Source organism: Ranitomeya imitator, chromosome 3 (genome assembly GCF_032444005.1).
Source record: "Ranitomeya imitator isolate aRanImi1 chromosome 3, aRanImi1.pri, whole genome shotgun sequence".
Classification (NCBI taxonomy): Eukaryota; Metazoa; Chordata; class Amphibia; order Anura; family Dendrobatidae; genus Ranitomeya; species Ranitomeya imitator.
In genome coordinates, this window is record NC_091284.1 from 226,168,988 (window position 1) to 226,189,448 (window position 20,461).

The window sequence follows — 20,461 nt, forward strand, 5'->3', positions numbered from 1 at the left end:
CTCCTGGCTACAACTCCTGGACATGGAAAGTGTGGGGGCTGAGATAGAGGAGTTCTTTAAGATCAATGAGGGTAGTGCAGAATGCCATGTAGTATGGGACACTATGAAGGCGTATTTGAGGGGTATTTTGTTTCGGGACATATCACGACACAAGACTAGGACTAGAACACAGGATCAAGCTGTCCTGGAGGAACTGAAGGAAGCTGAGGCGGCATTGGGGGCCCATTGCTCTAGGGAGTCTCAGAGTCGGATGAGGAAGGCTCAACAGGAGGTCAATCAATTGTATCTGAGAAAGGCGGAGAGATTGCGGGCTTTTCAAAGAGCATCTTTCTATTCGGAGGGGGAAAAGGTGGGGCATTTACTGTCGGTAATGGCATCCGCACAAAGGGATTCCTCGCACGTCTACTCCATTAAGAGGGAGGATGGAACATTGGCTACTCGGGGGGAGCAGATTCTGGAAGTGTTTGGGAAATTCTATGATAAACTATATACTTCTAGTGTGGAGAGGGGGGCTGAGGACATGATGGGTTACTTGGAGGGGATTGACCTGCCTAGGTTGAGCAGAGAAGAATGTGAGGAATTGGAGGAGCCGATTGGGGAGGAAGAATTGGGAGCTGCTTTGGCGGGGGTTGCTGGGGGTAAGGCTCCGGGGGCGGACGGTATTCCAGCCGAGGTGTACAAGGTACTGAAAGAAACATTGTTGGCCAGATTGTCGGAGGTGTATAATAGTTCACTGGAAAGAGGGGAGCTACCTTCATCAATGAGAGAGGCTATTGTGGTCGTTATACCTAAGGCCGATAAGGACCCACAACTACCAGAATCCCATAGACCAATCTCACTTTTGACGGCCGACATCAAGATTCTGGCAAAAGCTCTGGCAAATAGGTTATCCAGGGTGATTGACAGACTGGTTCACCCGGATCAGTCAGGCTTTATGCCCAACAAATCAACGGCACTCAATCTGAGAAGGTTATTTTTAAATTTGCAAATCCCCTCTGACAATGTCGGAAGACGGGTTGTGGTATCCTTAGACGCCCATAAGGCTTTTGATTGCGTGGAGTGGAGCTATTTGTGGTCAGTACTGGAACGAATGGGGTTTGGACCTAAATTTATTTCATGGGTGCAGCTGTTGTACTCTTCTCCGGTAGCCAAAATTAGAGTGAATAACGCTCTCTCTGAGACCTTTTCATTGTCTAGAGGTACTAGACAGGGCTGCCCTTTGTCCCCGCTGCTCTTTGCGTTGGCGGTGGAACCCCTTGCTGCGAAGATCAGAGGTTCCCGGGAGGTGAGGGGTTTTATATACGGGGAGGCAGAGGAAAAAGTAGCGTTGTACGCTGATGATATTCTGCTATTCTTGGAGGATTCTGAGGAGACCCTGGTTAAGACGGAAGCCATTATTGAGGAATTTGGTAGTTACTCGGTCCTAAGGATCAATTGGGACAAATCGAATATGATGTTGATAGATGGGGATAGCGGGGACGGTGGTGGGGAGGTTTCTTCTACAAGGTTGAAGCTAGTTGATAAATTTAAATACCTGGGGATTCAGATCACTCTCCCTTTGACTAGCTTTGAGGAACTGAATTTGGCACCTCTTCTGCGGAGGATACGTACTAAGGTCCAGGCGTGGAGGAAGTTACATTTATCAGTAATCGGCAGGATAAACTTGATAAAGATGATTGTGATGCCACAACTACTTTATGTGCTGCACAACTCCCCTATATGGATATCGCAGAATAGGTTTCGGAGGATTAGATCTTTGTTTGGGGAATTGATTTGGGGTGGAAAGAGCCCCAGATTTAAACAGGAAACTCTACAGAGACCAAAGACGGAGGGAGGGGTGGCATTGCCTAATCCGTGGTTGTATTTTTTGGCTTCACAGTGCCAGCATTTCAAGGGATGGGGAGATGTGGTAGGTGGGACGCGGGCACCTTGCAGCCTGAGATCACTGATTGGGACGAAGGTGTTGAGTGAGGGTCTGGAGGGGGGACATTTCCGAGAGAAGGGCTCTAAATTTTGTACTATTAGGCTCATCCATAAGGTTTGGGACAAAGTTAAGGGGATTAGGGGTGTGCACGCACTCACTAGATTCTCACCCATTTGGAATAACTGTGTCCTACAGGAGTTTAGACAGATGGAGGGATTTCATAATTGGAGGGAGGCAGGCATCTCTCGGATGGGCCAGATTCTACATCAGGGCAGAATTAGAGATTTTGAGGCATTGCAGGAGGAGTTTTTACTACCGGACTCTGAGTTGTTTCAATACCGCCGTCTTTCACATGCGCACCGGGCACAGTGTAGGAGAGGACCCGTTGAAATACAGGTGGACCTAATGCTAGATTTTATCCTTGTAGGGGGTGGCACGAAGGGGGTGATCTCGGGAATATACGAATTCCTTTTGTTCTCTTTCTTGGAGGAACACCCTATTAGAGCAAGGGCGAAATGGGAGGCGGACCTTGGGGCAATTGATAATGATCATTGGGAATCAGTACTGGACTATGTGCCCAAAATATCAATGAGCGAGCCTGGGAGGCTATCACAATTATTTGTTATTCATAGGGCATATAGAACTCCGGATATGTTATTCAAAGCCGGATTGAGATCTAGTTCAGAATGCCCCAGATGCTCGCAGTCCGATGCGGGCATCCTTCATATGTTATGGCAGTGCCCCAGGTTGTCCTCCTTCTGGGTGGTGGTGCTGAATAAAGTGGGACTGGCATATGGTTGCACTGTGCCGCGTGATCCCCTGGTATGTGTTTTGGGCTATGTTGAGGAGATCATAACTGATAAGATGTATAAAGTGGTTATTGCCAGACTGTTATTTATCGCGCGAAAGTTGATTGCCAAATTCTGGATTAGAGAAGAGCCACCAACAAGGAGAGACTTTATGAAGCAAGTGGACCATATCATTGCTTTGGAGAGGAGTATCTACGTTAGGAGGAGCAAGGCGGACCTCTTTGACAGGCTGTGGAACCCGTGGCTTGAATCAATGTGATTTAAAAGACCTTGTGCTCCATTGGGAGGTTTATTGACAAATCATCTTCCTTTTCTTGTACTTTTATATATGACAAAGTAGGGGGGGTCGACTCTTGACAGGTCTCTAGAGGGGGGGGGAAGGGGGGTGGGAGTTTGGTTTGGGACTAAATATGTTTTCCTTTTTTTTAAAAAAAAAAACAAGTATTGTACACTGGTATATTGCTGATAACAAAGTATTCCTTTTATTGTTTATGTGCAATATTTATGGTTTAATTAAAAATATCTGATTTAAAAAAAAAAAAAAAGAACTGCATTTCACAAAAGCAACCTCCATCTAGACGCAATGTGTAGTGCAGAAATCCTACACTCACCTTAAGACCCGCATATAGGTCTCTATGGAGACGTTCCGTGATCAGCAAAACCGCAATACTGGAGCCTCCGCCATAGCTGTAATCAATCACTGAACCATGTAAATCCACTAAACGCTCATGTTTTGGGAGTGACCTAGAACAATTGAGACAATAAATGGGTTGCAAATTATATTCTAATAATATGTAGCAATTTTAAGTGAATTTGTCAAGTTGATTTTGAATAAAATGTAAACTCTTTTCAATATTCGGTTTTGGCGAGTATCTGAGTCAAGATCTGAGTCCACACCATACCCAGCGGAGTTTTAAATCTCAGTCATCAATATCTCATAGCAGCATTTATAAGACCTGCTTGCATGCCACAATGGTGCAGGAAGCTAATGTTTAGCTATAGCAGAAGACCCCCCCCTCACCATCTTGTGACTTGGCTTCATAGGTAATCAATCATATTCCTATGTACTGGAAAACCCATAAGTTCACATTCCTTAATGGGGACCATCAGTAATAAAAAAATAAATAAAAATAATTTCAGTTTTAACGACAGAAAAAGTTATGCATGTCAGACAACGGCAACACAAACCAAATTTTTGGCTATGGCTCTTGGGAAAAATAGGGAAGGAGAAAATGAAATTGCAAAAAAAAAATTAAAATAAAATAAGGAGTTTTGCTTTTCCATCACAAGTAGATCCAATAACCCTCACATGTGAATTTGTTTTTCCCCAATCCAAATTTTCAAGTATAAATAGGATAGCTTGTATGAGATACTCTTTCAGTTTAGGCCATTTCAGTACCCTCAGAATTTGCTCTCCATTACCATAATGAATCTTCGGATAAACATGACTCCACTTCAAAAGGGTCAATCCAGGATAGATAACTGCTAAATAATTGGGGACCCAAGAGCTACAAACCCCATAAATCACCTAAATGAGTGCTGTCTAGTGATGAGCGAATAGCATTGTTGCTCGGGTCTCCGAGTATTTGTTAGTGCTCGGAGATTTAGTTTTCGTCGGCCTCAGCTGCATGATTTAAGGATGCTGGACAGCCTGAATACAATAGGAATTCCCTAGCAACCAGGCAATCCTCACATGTATTCAGCCTGTCTAGCAGCCGTAAATCATGCAGCTGAGGCGATGAAAACTAAATTTCCAGAGCACTAAAATACTCGGAGATCACCTGAGCATGCTCGGGGAGACCTGAACAACAATGCCATTCGCTCGTCACTAGTGCCGTCATATTGAATGGCTAGTGATAGAGCAGCGGTTCTCAACCTGGGGGTCGCGACCCCGAGGGGGGTCGAACGACCAAAACACAGGGGTCGCCACCAGTGGCGTAGGAAGGGGGGAGAAGAAGAGAAAAAAAAAAAAAAAAAAAAAAAAAAGACGCCCCTTTAAATCTTTGGGCGGCGCCGTCCGCCGCCACGACCAGGGCCAGCTCCCCCCACCCCCGGGCCCCGCCCCCGCTCTAATACTCACCTCTATTGGTTCCTGCGGCGCCGGCAGCTGGAGCGTCCTCTGACTCTGCGACGTCTCAGAGCAGAGGGCGCGATGACGTCACTACTGTGCGCGCCGCTCTGCCTCTCTGTCCTGAGCGTCGCAGAGTCGGAGAGACGCTGACTGGCTGCACCGGACCTGCGCTAGGAACGGGAGAGGTGAGGATTTTACTTTTTTTTTTTTTTCTTTATGTCTGACTGTCTGGGGGCAATGCTGGACACACTGGGGCAATACTGGAGACCATGGGGCAGATTGCTGGAGACACTGGGGCAATACAGGAGACCATGTGGCAGAATGCTGGACACACTGGGGCAATACAGGAGACCATGGGGCAGATTGCTGGACACACTGGGGCAATACAGGAGACTATGGGGCAGATTGCTGGACACACTGGGGCAATACTGGAGACCATGGGGCAGAATGCTGGACACACTGGGGCAATACAGGAGACTATGGGGCAGATTGCTGGACACACTGGGGCAATACTGGAGACCATGGGGCAGAATGCTGGACACACTGGGGAAATACAGGAGACCATGGGGCAGATTGCTGGAGACACTGGGGCAATACAGGAGACTACTATGGGGCAGATTGCTGGACACACTGGGGCAATACTGGAGACCATGGGGCAGAATGCTGGACACACTGGGGCAATACTGGAGACCATGGGGCAGATTGCTGGACACACTGGGGCAATACAGGAGACCATGTGGCAGAATGCTGGACACACTGGGGCAATACAGGAGACCATGGGGCAGATTGCTGGACACACTGGGGCAATACTGGAGACCATGGGGCAGAATGCTGGACACACTGGGGCAATACTGGAGACCATGGGGCAGATTGCTGGACACACTGGGGCAATACAGGAGACTATGGGGCAGATTGCTGGACACACTGGGGCAATACTGGAGACCCTTTGGCAGATTTCTGGACACATTGAGGCAATGCTGGAGACCCTGGGGCAGACTTCTGGACACACTGGGGCAATGCTGGACACACTGGGGGTAATATGCTGGACACAATGGGGCAATGCTGGACAACATGGGGGTAATATGCTGGACACACTGGGGGCAGGACTTGACGCATGGGCAGAATGTAGATACGGGGCATGATTGGAGACACGGGGCAGGATTGGATCATGGGGCAGGACGGATACGATGGAGGCTGGTGGGGCAGGATGGGGAGATCATATGGAGTAGAATGGATACTCATGAGGGCAGGATGCGAGAACATATGGCTGGAGCCAGGAATGAGATAAACGGGGCCAGGGTGGGGAATAGTGTTACCATAGGCATAATAGGGGATAATTAAGGGATATTATTACTGCAGTGATGTATTTATTTTATTTTTTGAGTATACTGTTTTAAATGGGGGGGCGGTCCTGTTACTGTGCAGAGTGACACTATATCGCCTTTTTATCTTCATGTGGTGTAATGTAGAAGTTGTGAAAAATTAAGTAATGTGTTCTGCAAGCGGAGCTCTAGATAACTGTTATTTCCTGCAGAAACGAGTCCTGGCTGGAAGGAATGATGGCGGTCTGTGCTGGATGAAAGATGAAGGACTTCACCTAGAGACGTCACTGGTGAGTCAGTGTTACCTATACACTGACACTATACACTGTATACTATATAGAGGTCCTGTGTATAATGTCACCAGTGATCTCTGTATTACCTCTATACATAATGCATATCAGATATTTACATTCCGAATCATAACTAATAAAATTACAGTTTTAAAGTAGCCACCAAAATTATTTTTTGGGTTGGGGGTCACCGCAACATGAGGAACTGTATTGCGGGGTCACAGCATTAGAAAGGTTGAGAACCACTGTGATAGAGGCATACTATCTATACTCTCCTTGCACCATACGGGGTTATCTTCTTGTGAAAGGTGTACCCAGCTTACCGCATGTAGTGAAATTCCAGAGCCAGGTCGTTCCAGTGCTTCTCATCTGGAGGTACAACAGACTTCAATGCACAAGGGAAATGTCCTCCCCAATGCTCACACAAGTAGACAACACCATACTGTCCCCTTCCCAGCTCTCGCCCCAGTCTAGGCTTGCCTGCAGATTTATAAAAAAAAAAAAAAAAAATGGAAAAAAAAAGAAAAAAAAAAAAGAACATAGCAGTTCAAGTGAGTGGGGCTGTAATGAATTTAGCTGCATAGGCACTGGCCAGTAGTGCTGCCAAACAGGGTAACACCAACATGGGCCTTCACAGTTTTAGAGTTTGCAGCAGGGATCTACCAATCAAAGCAATGACTCACAGGGTATAATATGGATATGGATCGGCGTGCTCGAAAAATATGTTGGAGTCCACGCAGCTGCATGTCTCATGGCTGTTAGGCAATTCCTGCATGTGTTTTGGCTGTCTAACAGCCATGAGACACGCAGCCGCGGGGACTCGGACATTTTTTGAGCATGCCGAAAACACTCGGCAAGCACCATGAACATTATCTGATCACACCTTATCCAAGCACGTTCGCTGATCACTAGGGTTGATCGAATAGCTTCAGTGCTTAGCGAATAACTGCCCCGGGAACCCAGATACTCGGAGCTTCCGATAATCAGCTGTTTGGCACTGCAGCTGCATTTGTCACGGCTGTGTGACAGTCACACCTCACACATGGAAAGCCCAAGAAACCGCCTCTCCATGCACGTTCTGTGACCCTCACACAGCCGCGACATATGAAGCAACGGCGCCTAATAGCCGATTATCGGAAGTGCTCCAGGTAACAAAATATTTAGAATTGAGACTCCTCAGTAGTTAATACCTTTTAATGGCCAACTGAAAAGATGGTAACAAATTGCAAGCTTTCGTGACTACACAGGTCTCTCCACCAGGCACAGACTTAAAGAAATTCTGGAGAATCACATTTATGCACAACATAGCACAGAAAAAAAAAAAACCATGGATAAGCCAGGTGACATGAAGCAGAATTACCATGAGTGAAACCGTTATGTCCATAAGTATTGGACCAGTTCTTAGATAAGGAATGTTTTATTGTCCTCTGATTGGGGTCTGGTTCTGTTGTGTTGACCCCACAATGTCTAGGGGCAAATTCCTTAGTTGATATAAAAAGACAACATTTTAAGCTACTGTACCTTTTAATACAAGTAATTTCATGTCCATAATGTTATGATACTGGAGACAAATGTATTGCCACAGGTAGATCCATTCTTTTTTCTCTTATTGTATGGCGATGAGAGTTCATCCTTGTTCTCAATTTCTGCCCTGTCTCCCCCACATACAGACCCCCAGTTGGACATTTAGTACAAATAATTAGATACACCACATTAGAAGTGAGGCAGCTGAAAGTACCTGGGATCTTGTAGTCCTGATGTGAGTTGGGGATCTTTATCTTGTTTGTGGTCATTATAAATGGACAGGTTTTACATTTTTTCTGATGGAGAGGACAGGGAGCTTTATGGACATAACTGTATCACTCATGGTAATTCTGCATCATGTCACCTGTCTTATCCATGTGTTTTTTTTCTTTCTGTGCTATGTTGTGCATAAAATATGTGATTCTCCAGAATTTCTTTTAGTCTTTACCTGATGAAGAGACCTGTGTAGTCTCGAAAGCTTGCAATTTGTTACCATCTTCTCAGTTAGCCATTAAAAAGGTATCAACCACTGAGGACTCCATTCTAAAAGATTTTTCCATCCACTGGCTAACACTAATTATATATATATATATATATATATATATATATATATATATATATATATTATATATAATTTTAATTCAGGTAACCAATGCAGCCATTTGGTAAGCGCAGTAGGCATTCAGATAAGCACTTATCTGAATCTATTCAATCAACCCTGCTCATCACTAATATTGCTTCAGTATAAGAATTTGTGTAGCGATAATCTGTTTTCTAAAATGGATGCCAAACACCCATGAAAACAACCTCCGACTATTTAGCTCTGGAGTACCAGTGGTGTGAAAGCAGCCAAGAGGTTTCATTTCTAAATTATTCATTTTTAAATTTGCATGAGAGTCCAGCAGTGAACAGATTTTGGACACCAAAAGTCTAAACAGTCCCATGGCCTCTTACCATATAGTAAAACATCCCGCAGAGATCTGCTTTCCAGCGACAGTCGTGCCAGGCGTGGGGCATGATCTTTACGAACCCTTAACCAAAGATCTTCAGTTTTCTCAAGTCTGCCACAGTGACCAACCTCCAGCTGAAAGGGTAAAAAAAAAAAATAGTAATAAAAAAAAAAAAAAGCGCAATCTTTGCAATTAAAGTTACTTTCCTTTTAGAGGGTTCTGCCATTTTACATAAAGGTTTATAGAGCTCTGTATGTGGTCAAGCATTTGATGGCAGGATACAGAGCGTGATACTCACAGATCACCCAATGTTCCCATTCCGGTTGGTCTCTACTTGCTGGTTGGTGCACCAGTACTGAAGCCTTAACCAAATTCTGTAAAATGAAGCCAGCAGAGACCCACAAAATGTTGGAAAAAGAGCACCGAGAGTCAGACAGTAACCCTTTTTATGCCATTGCAATTCTTTAATTAAAATTGTCCAAATACTAAACAATAAACATCTTTGTGGACACATTTTTTGTGCAAAATTCTGATGACAGCTGATGACAGCTTTACACATCCTTGGCATACTCAAACAGCTTCATCAGGTGGTCATCTAGACTGACTTCCAATGAACTGAAAGTAATATACGGTAGATAAAATACTAGTCCATAAAATAGTCATAGTTCATTACTTTAAGAGGTCGGACAATCAAAAGAAAAAAAAAAAAATGCAAGAAACTTGAAGGTATCCTTAAATGCAATCATGAAAACAGTCAATTGCTATGATGAATCTGGCTCTCATGAGAAATGAGAACCACCCCAGGATAGGAAGACCAAGAATTACCTCTGCTGAAGACGATAAGGTCATCTGAGGTGCCAGCCTCAAACTGCAAATTGACAGCATCTCAGAGAACAACCAACATAAATGATATGGACAACAAGGAGCAACATCACCTGTCCCGAGGGAAGTGCAGCAATTCATCCATAAAGCCAGATTCTCACAAAGGACAGCAAACAAGAGACTTATTTGGGAAAAGCAAAACAAGGATGGGACATTGAATCAGTTGGAAATAAGTCCTGCAGTTTGAGGAATTAAAATGTTGATTTTTTTGGTGCCAACCACCATGTCTTAGTGAAACTCGGAACAGAAGAGCAGATTGTATCTACATGTGTAGCATGGAAGGGGATGTGTGATGTTTGGAGGGGTACTTTGTTGGTGACACTTTTGGTGAATTATTCCAAATTCAACCAACACTTACCCAGCAGGTTTACCACCACATTATCCACCAGCATTCCATCCCAGCTGGTTTGCACTTGGTGGGACCATTATTTGTGTTTACAACAGGACAAGGACTTAAAAACCACACCTTCAAAGGGGCTGTGACCCCCCAAAAAAGAGCACTGAAGAGCTGCCTCAGATGATGACCTCCACCATACCCAGATTTCAACATAATGGAGAGGGATTGGGATGAGGTGAATGCAGAGTGAGGCTATGTGCGCACACTGCATATTTGCTTTCAGAAATTTCTGCAAAGTTTCTGCATCTTTTTGCAGAAAAACATTTTTATGCGTTATTCTAAATCCATAGAGCTACATAAAGATAGGCACTTTGCCTCGCTCTTCCCACTTTCCCTGTAGTGGTGGCAAGTGAGGTTCATATTTGTGGGGTTGAAGTCATCTTTGTATTGTCAGGTGACATCAAGCCCTCGGCTTAATAATGGAGAGGTGTCTATAACCCTCTCCAATATATATATTACTATCCTGTCCAAAGTAGTCCATTTAATAAAGAGTGTCCCACGGCAATCTCAATTGTAGAACAGTCACATTGGGAGATGTCACTGCTCTACCCCGGCCTCCGGCGATACTGCGGGAGCGATTAAGGGTATGGGCACACGTAGAAAGCTCCTCTACGGATTTTTCCGCAGCGGATTTGATAAATCCGCAGTGCAAAACCGCTGCGGTTTTACATCTGCAGTTTTCTATTGGAGCAGGTGTAAAAACGCTGCGGATTCCACACAAAGAATTGACATGCTGTGGAAAATAAAACACTGCGTTTCCACGCGTTGTTTTCCGCAGCATGTGGACTGCGGATTTCGTTTCCCATAGGTTTACACTGCACTGTAAACTCATGGGAAACTGCTGCGGATCCGCAGTTGTGGAAACGCTGCGGATCCGCAGCAAAATCCGCATCGTGTGCACATACCCCAACTCTTGTCAGTGTGCATCACTGAGCTGCCATGAGAGGTCATTGGAGTTCATCAGCTCCGATGCTCTCACGGCACTATCCCTGTGTGAGTACTTTCTCACGCATCGGAGCTGATCAGCTGATGAACTCTGATGGCGGCTCAGTGATACATTGCGGGAGCGATCGCCTCATGTCAGTGTTTCGCTGGAGGCTGGGTGAGATCGACTTGGGACACACTATTAAATGGACTACGGCGGAAAGGCGAGTATATGTTGGTTTATTATTTTTGATTGTTTGCAGGAGACACGGGCATCGGGAATTAGGTGTTCGCTGAATATGTATTTTGTATGAATACACAATTATGTAAATGCTTTGGATTTTTTTTTTTTTTCACAATTGTACACAGGCTCCGGATGATTGGACTATTCTCTCATCATCAGCTCACGCTATCTCTTATGTGTGACAAAAGACGTAGCCGGATGGGAGTAGTAGTTACATCGGACAATGCCTGGGTACACATGCCGCATGGTTACACAGACATTCCCTGCACACACACGCACACACACACCACACACTTCCTCCTTCTGACATTTCCTTTGACAAATCGCAGCGTTTTTGGCAGCAAACAAGCAAACCTTTTTACACCTGTGTTTTTGCTGCAGATTTGACTGAGTCAATTGAAGTCTGAGTCAAAAACGTTACAGAAACACAAACCTACGAGGAAGAGATTCCCTAGTCAGCTCTCCTCCCGGACATTTGCTGCGTGGAGACTGCGGTGCATTAGAGTTCACTAGAAAAGAGGAAATTCCAACAGCAGGTGGATCCAATAAAAATTCCAAAGTTTATTTAGTCACATAAAATTCATGGAAGAACCTAACCCATCACCACCTGTTAAAAGGCCTGGAAAATAGATACAGGTCCTTAGTGATTTTTTATTTAAAATTAGGTTACTTTTTGTGCATTTTATTAACATGCACTTTTGTTGGTTTGACGCTGCAGATTTATTTTTGTCTCTGTCAAATCAAAGTGGCTTTATAGTTTTATTGGCAAATTCATGTGGGGGATACAGGAGTTTTGATACTTTCCGAGAAAAAAAAAAAAAAAAAACACATGTATTTTCTACATCTAATGTAAGTCTAAGAGGAAACTCTGCACCGAAAACGCAGAGCACCAGCAAGAGAAGTTGACACATTGTGGTTTTGTAAAACGCACCAGAGGTCAGTTTACACAGCGTAAATAAGGAGCGCAGTGGGCAGGCGATTCCTACAAATCCCATACAGTTTGCTGGAATTTTAACACGCAGCATCATAAAACACGATAGAAGCTCATCTTGGGAAAGTACCCAGAGAGTCATTCCAGGTGACTACTCGATGCTGCATTAGAGAATGGCAAAGGTACAGCCATCAAAAGAGACATGGTGAGGCATCCAAGATTTTACACATACGTTTCTTTACTCCTTTCCATGTGTATCTCTTGTGGCTTTGCTGCCTTTAGTCTGGATCTACAATGTACACATGCTAATAAGAATAAATAAAACCATTGCGAGAACAGACGGGTCTAAACTTTTGATCAAAACTGTAGATAGAATCCACAGAGCACTCAGTAATGGTAGACTTACACTGGCAGATTTCAAACGTAATAATTTGTGGTTATTAAACTACCAATATATATGTTTTTATACATTCATTAATAGTTCGTATGAATATCTGACTTTGGACAAAAAAAAAAAAAAAAACATGTCAACTCAGGATACTATGGCTTTATTTGCTATTACTGCTTGTGAAGACCAGCTGAAGCCTGGCGTGAATAGTCATAGGAGACGGTGACATTAAAATAGTATTGTACAGTATATATTTTATGGCATACCAGAGACAGGTTATGTTCTTTGCAAAATTTTTTTTTTTTTTTTTTAAACACTAAATGGACGACAGAGCCAAATCTTATACATTGATCTGTTGCGGTTATGCAAAATTTACAAAACTGAACAACAGTTTGGTTAACAAAAAAAATAATAAAGGCTGCTTCTTATTTCTTGCCATGTGGAGATTTGATTTTCTTTTCGACAACGTAACCAATCTATTGCCACAAGCTAATACAGGTTATAAATTGTGATCAATACAAGGTATCACAGGTAACCAATAGTGCAATAAATCTGCAGACAAAGTCCACCAGCCTTAGTCCTCATTCAGACACTGGTGTAATGCGTGTGTGCTCCGTCCCCAATTTGACAGATACAACACAAACCCTTTATAGTCTATGGATCGGTTCACGTGTCCAGGTTTTATTTGGTAGACGTTGTGTTCATCCAAAAATCGCAGACATGTCATTCTTCGTCAGTATCACGGGTAAAAAGTAGCAATAAAAGTATGCGTGTCTGTAATAATCATGGACAGCGAGTAGGTTATATCAGTATAAGGGTTAGATCATATGATAGGTGATTAACATTGCAACGTATGGAAGCTTTAGGGTATGTGCACACGCCCGGATTTTTAGCGTTTTTTTTTTTTGCGGAATTTCGCAATAAAAACGCTATAAATCCGGTAAAAAAACGCTAACATTATGCATCCTATCTTTTAGAATGCATTCCGCATTTTTTGTGCAGATGTTAGCGTTTTTTTCCGCAAAAAAAACGCATTCCGCAAAAAGAACGGACATGCTCATTCTTTTTGCGGATTCCATAGCAAAAATGACATTCAGGAAAAAAAAAAAAAAAAAAAGCAAAAAAAATCCGCAAAAAATCTGCGCAAAAAACGCGCAAATTCCGCGAGAAAAAAAACGCGAATTTCTGGCAGAATTCTCAGGATTTTGTCAGGAAAAAAAACCTGACGTGTGCACATACCCTTATAATTCATTTATCCAGATGTGAAAATCACTGATGAAACACTGGCAAGTATTACTTTTTATCATCAAGCACTAATGAAATTCTGATCCACAACACTCGTACCACTTATGCGTACGTGGAAGTAAAAAAGGGGAAAATAAAAATAAAAAAAATCAGACTAAATTTATAAACCAGCTTTGTAACCAACAGAATTATTAATTTGATAATGAAATAAAGCATTATAAAGAATTAGCGCAATGTATTAAAAAAAAAAAAGGAATGGTAAATTATTTAAGCTTACATTTTTACACAATGAACACACAAACTTAAAACTTTGTTTTCCCAAATTAACAGCAGCTGTCCATTTGTCCCTTAAGGCTGTGTTCACACGTTGTGGTTTATTCGCGGTTTTTTCGCAGTTTTTCCCAATAAAAACGCTATAAAACTGCAAAAAAAAACCGCATACAATAAGCATCCCATCATTTAGAATGAATTCCGCATGTTTTGTGCACATGATGCGTTTTTTTCCGCAAAAAAAAACACATACCGCACAAAATCTGGACATGCTCTATCTTTTTGCGTTTTTTTTGCGGATTTCCCACTCCAAAATGCATTGGGAAGTGTCCGGAAAAAAACGCGTCAAAACCGCGGCAAAATCGCATGCGGTTTTCTTGCGGATTTCATGCAGAAAATGTCCGGAATTCTCAGGAATTTTCTGCATGAATTCCTGAACGTGTGCACATAGCCTTACACTATTCATCATAGAGGAAGGTTTTTTCTGCTCAGAACCCTTTAAGGCCCAAGCAAGGAACGCTTCCAAAAAGAATAAAACGCCAATACAAGCAGTTGATCCCAGTGCTGCTAACAAAACAATGCACCCCAGTCTCAGCACTGCAGATGGACCGGTCACACAAGACTGTTCTGGCCGTTTTTTGATACCCACCTGTTTGAGGGATGCTGCAAAAGCTTCATGAGAGCTTTTGAGACGCTTACAGAACTGGCTGCAGATTCGCTTTGCAAGTTTAGACGCACTCAAGCTTTCTATGGCATCCTGAGCCACCTTGCGTTTCCATTCTGGGGTTATGGAGGGCGGACTCACCCATGTAATGCGCTGTATTATCTAAAGGAAGAAAAGGTCATTAGTATAATAATCCATAGGTTGGCATTAAGTACGGTGAGAAAGACAAAAAAACGTATAATATATTCTCCATAATAAAAGGCCATCAGTGAAAGCCATTGATAGCACTCGATTAGTTATTGTTAGGTTAATCAGTATCTAACACTTCCAGTGTTATGTACTTAAACTGAAGAGAATTCTTTTTGCTTTGTTTTTTTGAGTCATCAATATCCAAGATATGCCAATGCCGCAGCCAACGATTCCATGTTTCTTATGCATTCTAGGTTAAGTGAATGAGTCAAGACTGTCATTTACGAGGGCTCGGTCTCACCTGGACTATCTGCTCCCACACCATTCTGGTGACTGTGGATCCAGAATTAAATGTGACCTCCACGTGGTATGCAGCGTTCAGTATCTGGCAAGACATACAAAGAATAATGATGATTAATTTTAGGACACTAGCGTAGATCTAATTTTGTCATCAGATGGTAATATAAGAAGTTACTGACCCACTAAATAAATCACTTGTTTTGAATCCTTAAAAAGGGGTTGTCCATCTAGGCATGGAGATCTGAAGATCCATCTATTATGAGATACGTCCAACAACCCCCACTGACCAGCTCCGGCTATAAAAACACATGCTGAGCACAGCCCCATTTAAACTGTAGTGGCCGCTGCAGAACAGCTTTTATTCAAAAGAGTAAATGAGATGATTTCACTACCTGGCAGCGGCCACTAGACTCTGAATGGCGCTGTAGTCAGCAGCTCAATTCAAAGCACTTACAGCAAGTTGGTGCAAAAAGAAAAAAAAAAACAAACAAAAAACACACCTGATCAGTAGGGCGTTTTCTTTTTTCGGTAGAAAACCAAATTTATAAACGTCAATCCTCATCATTTCTGTGATCCAGAACACAAAGCCCATTGCCATGTGGTTCGATGAAAACGACACCTGCCACCAGGTCTCATTACAAGGTAACTGCACCATAATTGCTCATAAAGAGATGGTGCAATGACAGATCATAACCCAGTGGACATGCACCTCAATACTGTTCTTAAAAAGGGAAGTTGCCATCAGAAAATGACCCCTAGGTTAAATTAGGCATTTGTGCTACATGCATTTTTTTAAGGCAATTTTTTTTATATATTTTCAATACCACAATATAGAAATTTAGCAATTTTCACATTGGACTTTTTGTAGACCCCTACTTCCTTGTGTTTCAGGAAATAACAGATGCACATTAGTCACAATGGTCAGACCCGACCCGGCCTTTTATATTGAAATGTCTAATGATTCTGTGCACAGGTCATTGTGAAAGGAGAGGGGGGCAGGGTCAGCTGTGACCTCTATTGTGATTGGAGGATCCTGAGTTACCAGCTGAGTATAGAGCCGTTACTGGTATTGATGAGCCCACAGAGTATCGCGGAAGCTCCAATGAGATGGTAGGAGTGCCAGAGGTCGCATTTTTTTGCAGCTGTTTAGACAGCCACAACACGTGGGGATTGCCTGAAACACTGGCGACAGCCACAACACATGTGGGGATTGCCTGAAACACTGGCAACAACCACAACACATGTGGGGATTGCCTGAAACACTGGCGACAACCACAACACATGTGGGGATTGCCTGAAACACTGGCGACAACCACAACACATGTGGGGATTGCCTGAAACACTGGCGACAACCACAACACATATGGGGATTGCCTGAAACACTGGCGACAACCACAACACATATGGGGATTGCCTGAAACACTGGCGACAGCCACAACACATATGGGGATTGCCTGACAAACACAGGCGACAGCCACAACACATATGGGGATTGCCTGACAAACACAGGCGACAGCCACAACACATATGGGGATTGCCTGAAACACTGGCGACAGCCACAACACATATGGGGATTGCCTGAAACACTGGCGACAACCACAACACATATGGGGATTGCCTGAAACACTGGCGACAGCCACAACACATATGGGGATTGCCTGACAAACACAGGCGACAGCCACAACACATATGGGGATTGCCTGACAAACACAGGCGACAGCCACAACACATATGGGGATTGCCTGAAACACTGGCGACAACCACAACACATGTGGGGATTGCCTGACAAAGACAGGCGACAGCCACAACACATATGGGGATTGCCTGACAAACACAGGCGACAGCCACAACACATGTGGGGATTGCCTGAAACACTGGCGACAACCACAACACATGTGGGGATTGCCTGAAACACTGGCGACAACCACAACACATGTGGGGATTGCCTGAAACACTAGCGACAACCACAACACATATGGGGATTGCCTGACAAACACAGGCGGTGTAAAAATGGCAAGATTAATACCGTAATTGCTTATTTATTTTTTAAACATTTTTTTTTTTTTACATGTTGTACATGTAAAACAAATGCTTAAATTTAATCAGTAGGTAATTTTCTGACTACGGCTTCCCTTTAACCCCTTTCTGCCATTGGACGTAATATTCCGTCCATGTGGGGTGGGCCTTAATTCCCAAGGACGGAATATTACGTCCAGCGCGATCGGCCGCGCTCACGGGGGGAGCGCCGCCGATCGCGGCCGGGTGTCAGCTGCTTATCGCAGCTGACATCCGGCACTATGTGCCAGGAGCGGTCACGGACCGCCCCCGGCACATTAACCCCCGGCACACCGCGATCAAAGAGGGGGCTCCCTGCGGGCTTCCCTGAGACCCCCGCAGCAACGCGATGTGATCGCGTTGCTCCGGGGGTCTCCTACCTCCCTCCCTGCAGTAAGTCCCGGATCCAAAATGGCCGCGGATCCGGGTCCTGCAGGGAGGGAGGTGGCTTACCAAGTGCCTGCTCAGAGCAGGCACTTGGTAACGCTGCACTGCTCTCAGACAGATCGGTGATCTGTCAGAGTGCTGTGCAAACTGGCAGATCACCGATCTGTATTGTCCCCCCCTGGGGCAAAGTAAAAAAAAAAATTTCCAAGTGTGTAAAAAAAAAAAAAAAAAAAAAAATCCTAAATAATGCAAAAAATATATATATATTATTCCCATAAATACATTTCTTTATCTAAATAAAAAAAACAAAACAATAAAAGTACACATATTTAGTATCTCCGCGTCCGTAACGACCCGACCTATAAAACTGGCCCACTAGTTAACCCCTTCAGTAAACACCGTAAGAAAAAAAAAAAAAAAACGAGGCAAAAAACAACGCTTTATTATCATACCGCCAAACATAAAGTGGAATAACACGCGATCAAAAAGACGGATATAAATAACCATGGTACCGCTGAAAGCGTCATCTTGTCCCGCAAAAAACGAGCCACCATACAGCGACAACAGCAAAAAAATAAAAAAGTTATAGTCCTCAGAATAAAGCGATGCAAAAATAATTATTTTTTTCTATAAAATAGTTTTTATCGTATAAAAGCGCCAAAACATAAAAAAATGATATAAATGAGGTGTCGCTGTAATCGTACTGAACCGAAGATTAAAACTGCTTTATCAATTTTACCAAACGCGGAACGGTATAAACGCCTCCCCCAAAAGAAATTCATGAATAGCTGGTTTTTGGTCATTCTGCCTCACAAAAATCGGAATAAAAAGCGATCAAAAAATGTCACGTGCCCGAAAATGTTACCAATAAAAACGTCAACTCGTCCCGCAAAAAACAAGACCTCACATGACTCTGTGGACTCAAATATGGAAAAATTATAGCTCTCAAAATGTGGTAACGCAAAAAATATTTTTTGCAATAAAAAGCGTCTTTCAGTGTGTGACGGCTGCCAGTCATAAAAATCCGCTAAAAAACCCGCTATAAAAGTAAATGAAAAAAATGTATTTATTTCCATTTTCCCATTAGGGTTAGGGCTAGGGTTAGGGCTAGGGCTAGGGTTAGGGCTAGGGCTAGGGCTAGGGTTAGGGCTAGGATTAGGGCTAGGGTTAGGGCTAGGGTTAGGGCTAGGGTTAGGGTTGGGACTAGGGTTAGGGCTAGGGTTAAGGCTACAGTTAGGGTTGGGGCTAAAGTTAGGGTTAGGGTTTGGATTACATTTGCGATTGGGATTAGGATTAGGGGTGTGTCTGGGTTAGAGGTGTGGTTAGGGTTACCGTTGGGATTAGGGTTAGGGGTGTGTTTGGATTAGGGTTTCAGTTATAATTGTGGAGTTTCCACTGTTTAGACACATCAGGGGGATCTCCAAACGCGACATGGCGACCGATCTCAATTCCATCCAATTCTGCATTGAAAAAGTAAAACAGTGCTCCTTCCCTTCCGAGCTCTCCCGTGTGCCCAAACAGGAGTTTACCCCAACATATGGGGTATCAGCGTACTCAGGACAAATTGGACAACAACTTTTGGGGTCCAATTTCTCCTGTTACCCTTGGGAAAATACAAAACTGGGGGCTAAAAAATAATTTTTGTGGGAAAAAAAGAGATTTTTTATTTTCACGGCTCTGCGTTATAAACTGTAGTGAAACACTTGGGGGCTCAAAGTTCTCACAACACATCTAGATAAGTTCGTGGGGGGGTCTAGTTTCCAACATGGGGTCACTTGTGGGGGTTTCTACTGTTTAGGTATATTAGGGGCTCTGCAAACGCAATGTGACGCCTGCAGACCATTCCATTTAAGTCTGCATTCCAAATGGCGCTCCTTCCCTTCCGAGCCCTCCCATGCGCCCAAACGCTGGTTCACCCCACATATGGGGTATCAACGCACTCAGGACAAATTGGACAACAACTTTTGGGGTCCAATTTCTCCTTTTACCCTCGAGAAAATACAAAACTGGGGGCTAAAAAATAATTTTGAGGGGAAATTTTTTATTTTGTTTTCACGGCTCTGCGTTATAAACTGTAGTGAAATACTTGGGGCTCAAAGTTCTCACAACACATCTAAATAAGTTCCTTGGGGGGTCTAGTTTCCAATATGGGGTCACTTGTGGGGGGTTTCTACTGTTTAGGTACATTAGGGGCTCTGCAAACACAATGTGACGCCTGCAGACCATTCCATCTAAGTCTGTATTCCAAATGGCTCTCCTTCCCTTCCGAGCCCTCCCATGCGCCCAAACGCTGGTTCTCCCCCACATATAGGGTATCAGCGCACTCAGGACAAATTGCACAACAACTTTTGGGGTCCAATTTCTCCTGTTACCCTCAGGAAAATACAAAACTGGGGGCTAAAAAATTATTTTTGTGGGAAAAAAATTTTGTTTTATTTTTACGGCTCTGCATTATAAACTTCTGTGAAGCACTTGGTGGGTCAAAGTGCTCACCACACCTATAGATAAGTTCCTTAGGGGGTCTACTTTCCAAAATGGTGTCACTTGTGGGGGGTTTCAATGTTTAGGCACATCAGTGGCTCTCCAAACGCAACATGGCGTCTCATCTCAATTCCTGTCAATTTTGCATTGAAAGGTCAAACGGCGCTCCTTCCCTTCCGAGCTCTCCCATGCGCCCAAACAATGGTTTACCCCC

The 20,461-nt window shown here is 43.6% G+C and overlaps 1 protein-coding gene across 1 annotated transcript in view; it reads right to left on the bottom strand.

Moving 5' to 3' along the window:
* The window catches only part of DSTYK (dual serine/threonine and tyrosine protein kinase), a 110,018-nt gene that overhangs the window by 20,243 nt on the left and 69,314 nt on the right, over positions 1-20,461 (bottom strand). Inside the window, exons 5-9 of the mRNA XM_069756210.1 lie at positions 15,326-15,409; positions 14,821-14,997; positions 8,895-9,024; positions 6,740-6,896; positions 3,345-3,477 (exon numbers count right to left, since the gene is read on the bottom strand). Coding sequence (XP_069612311.1) covers positions 3,345-3,477; positions 6,740-6,896; positions 8,895-9,024; positions 14,821-14,997; positions 15,326-15,409 — 681 coding nt within the window. The remainder of the gene's footprint in view (positions 1-3,344; positions 3,478-6,739; positions 6,897-8,894; positions 9,025-14,820; positions 14,998-15,325; positions 15,410-20,461) is intronic.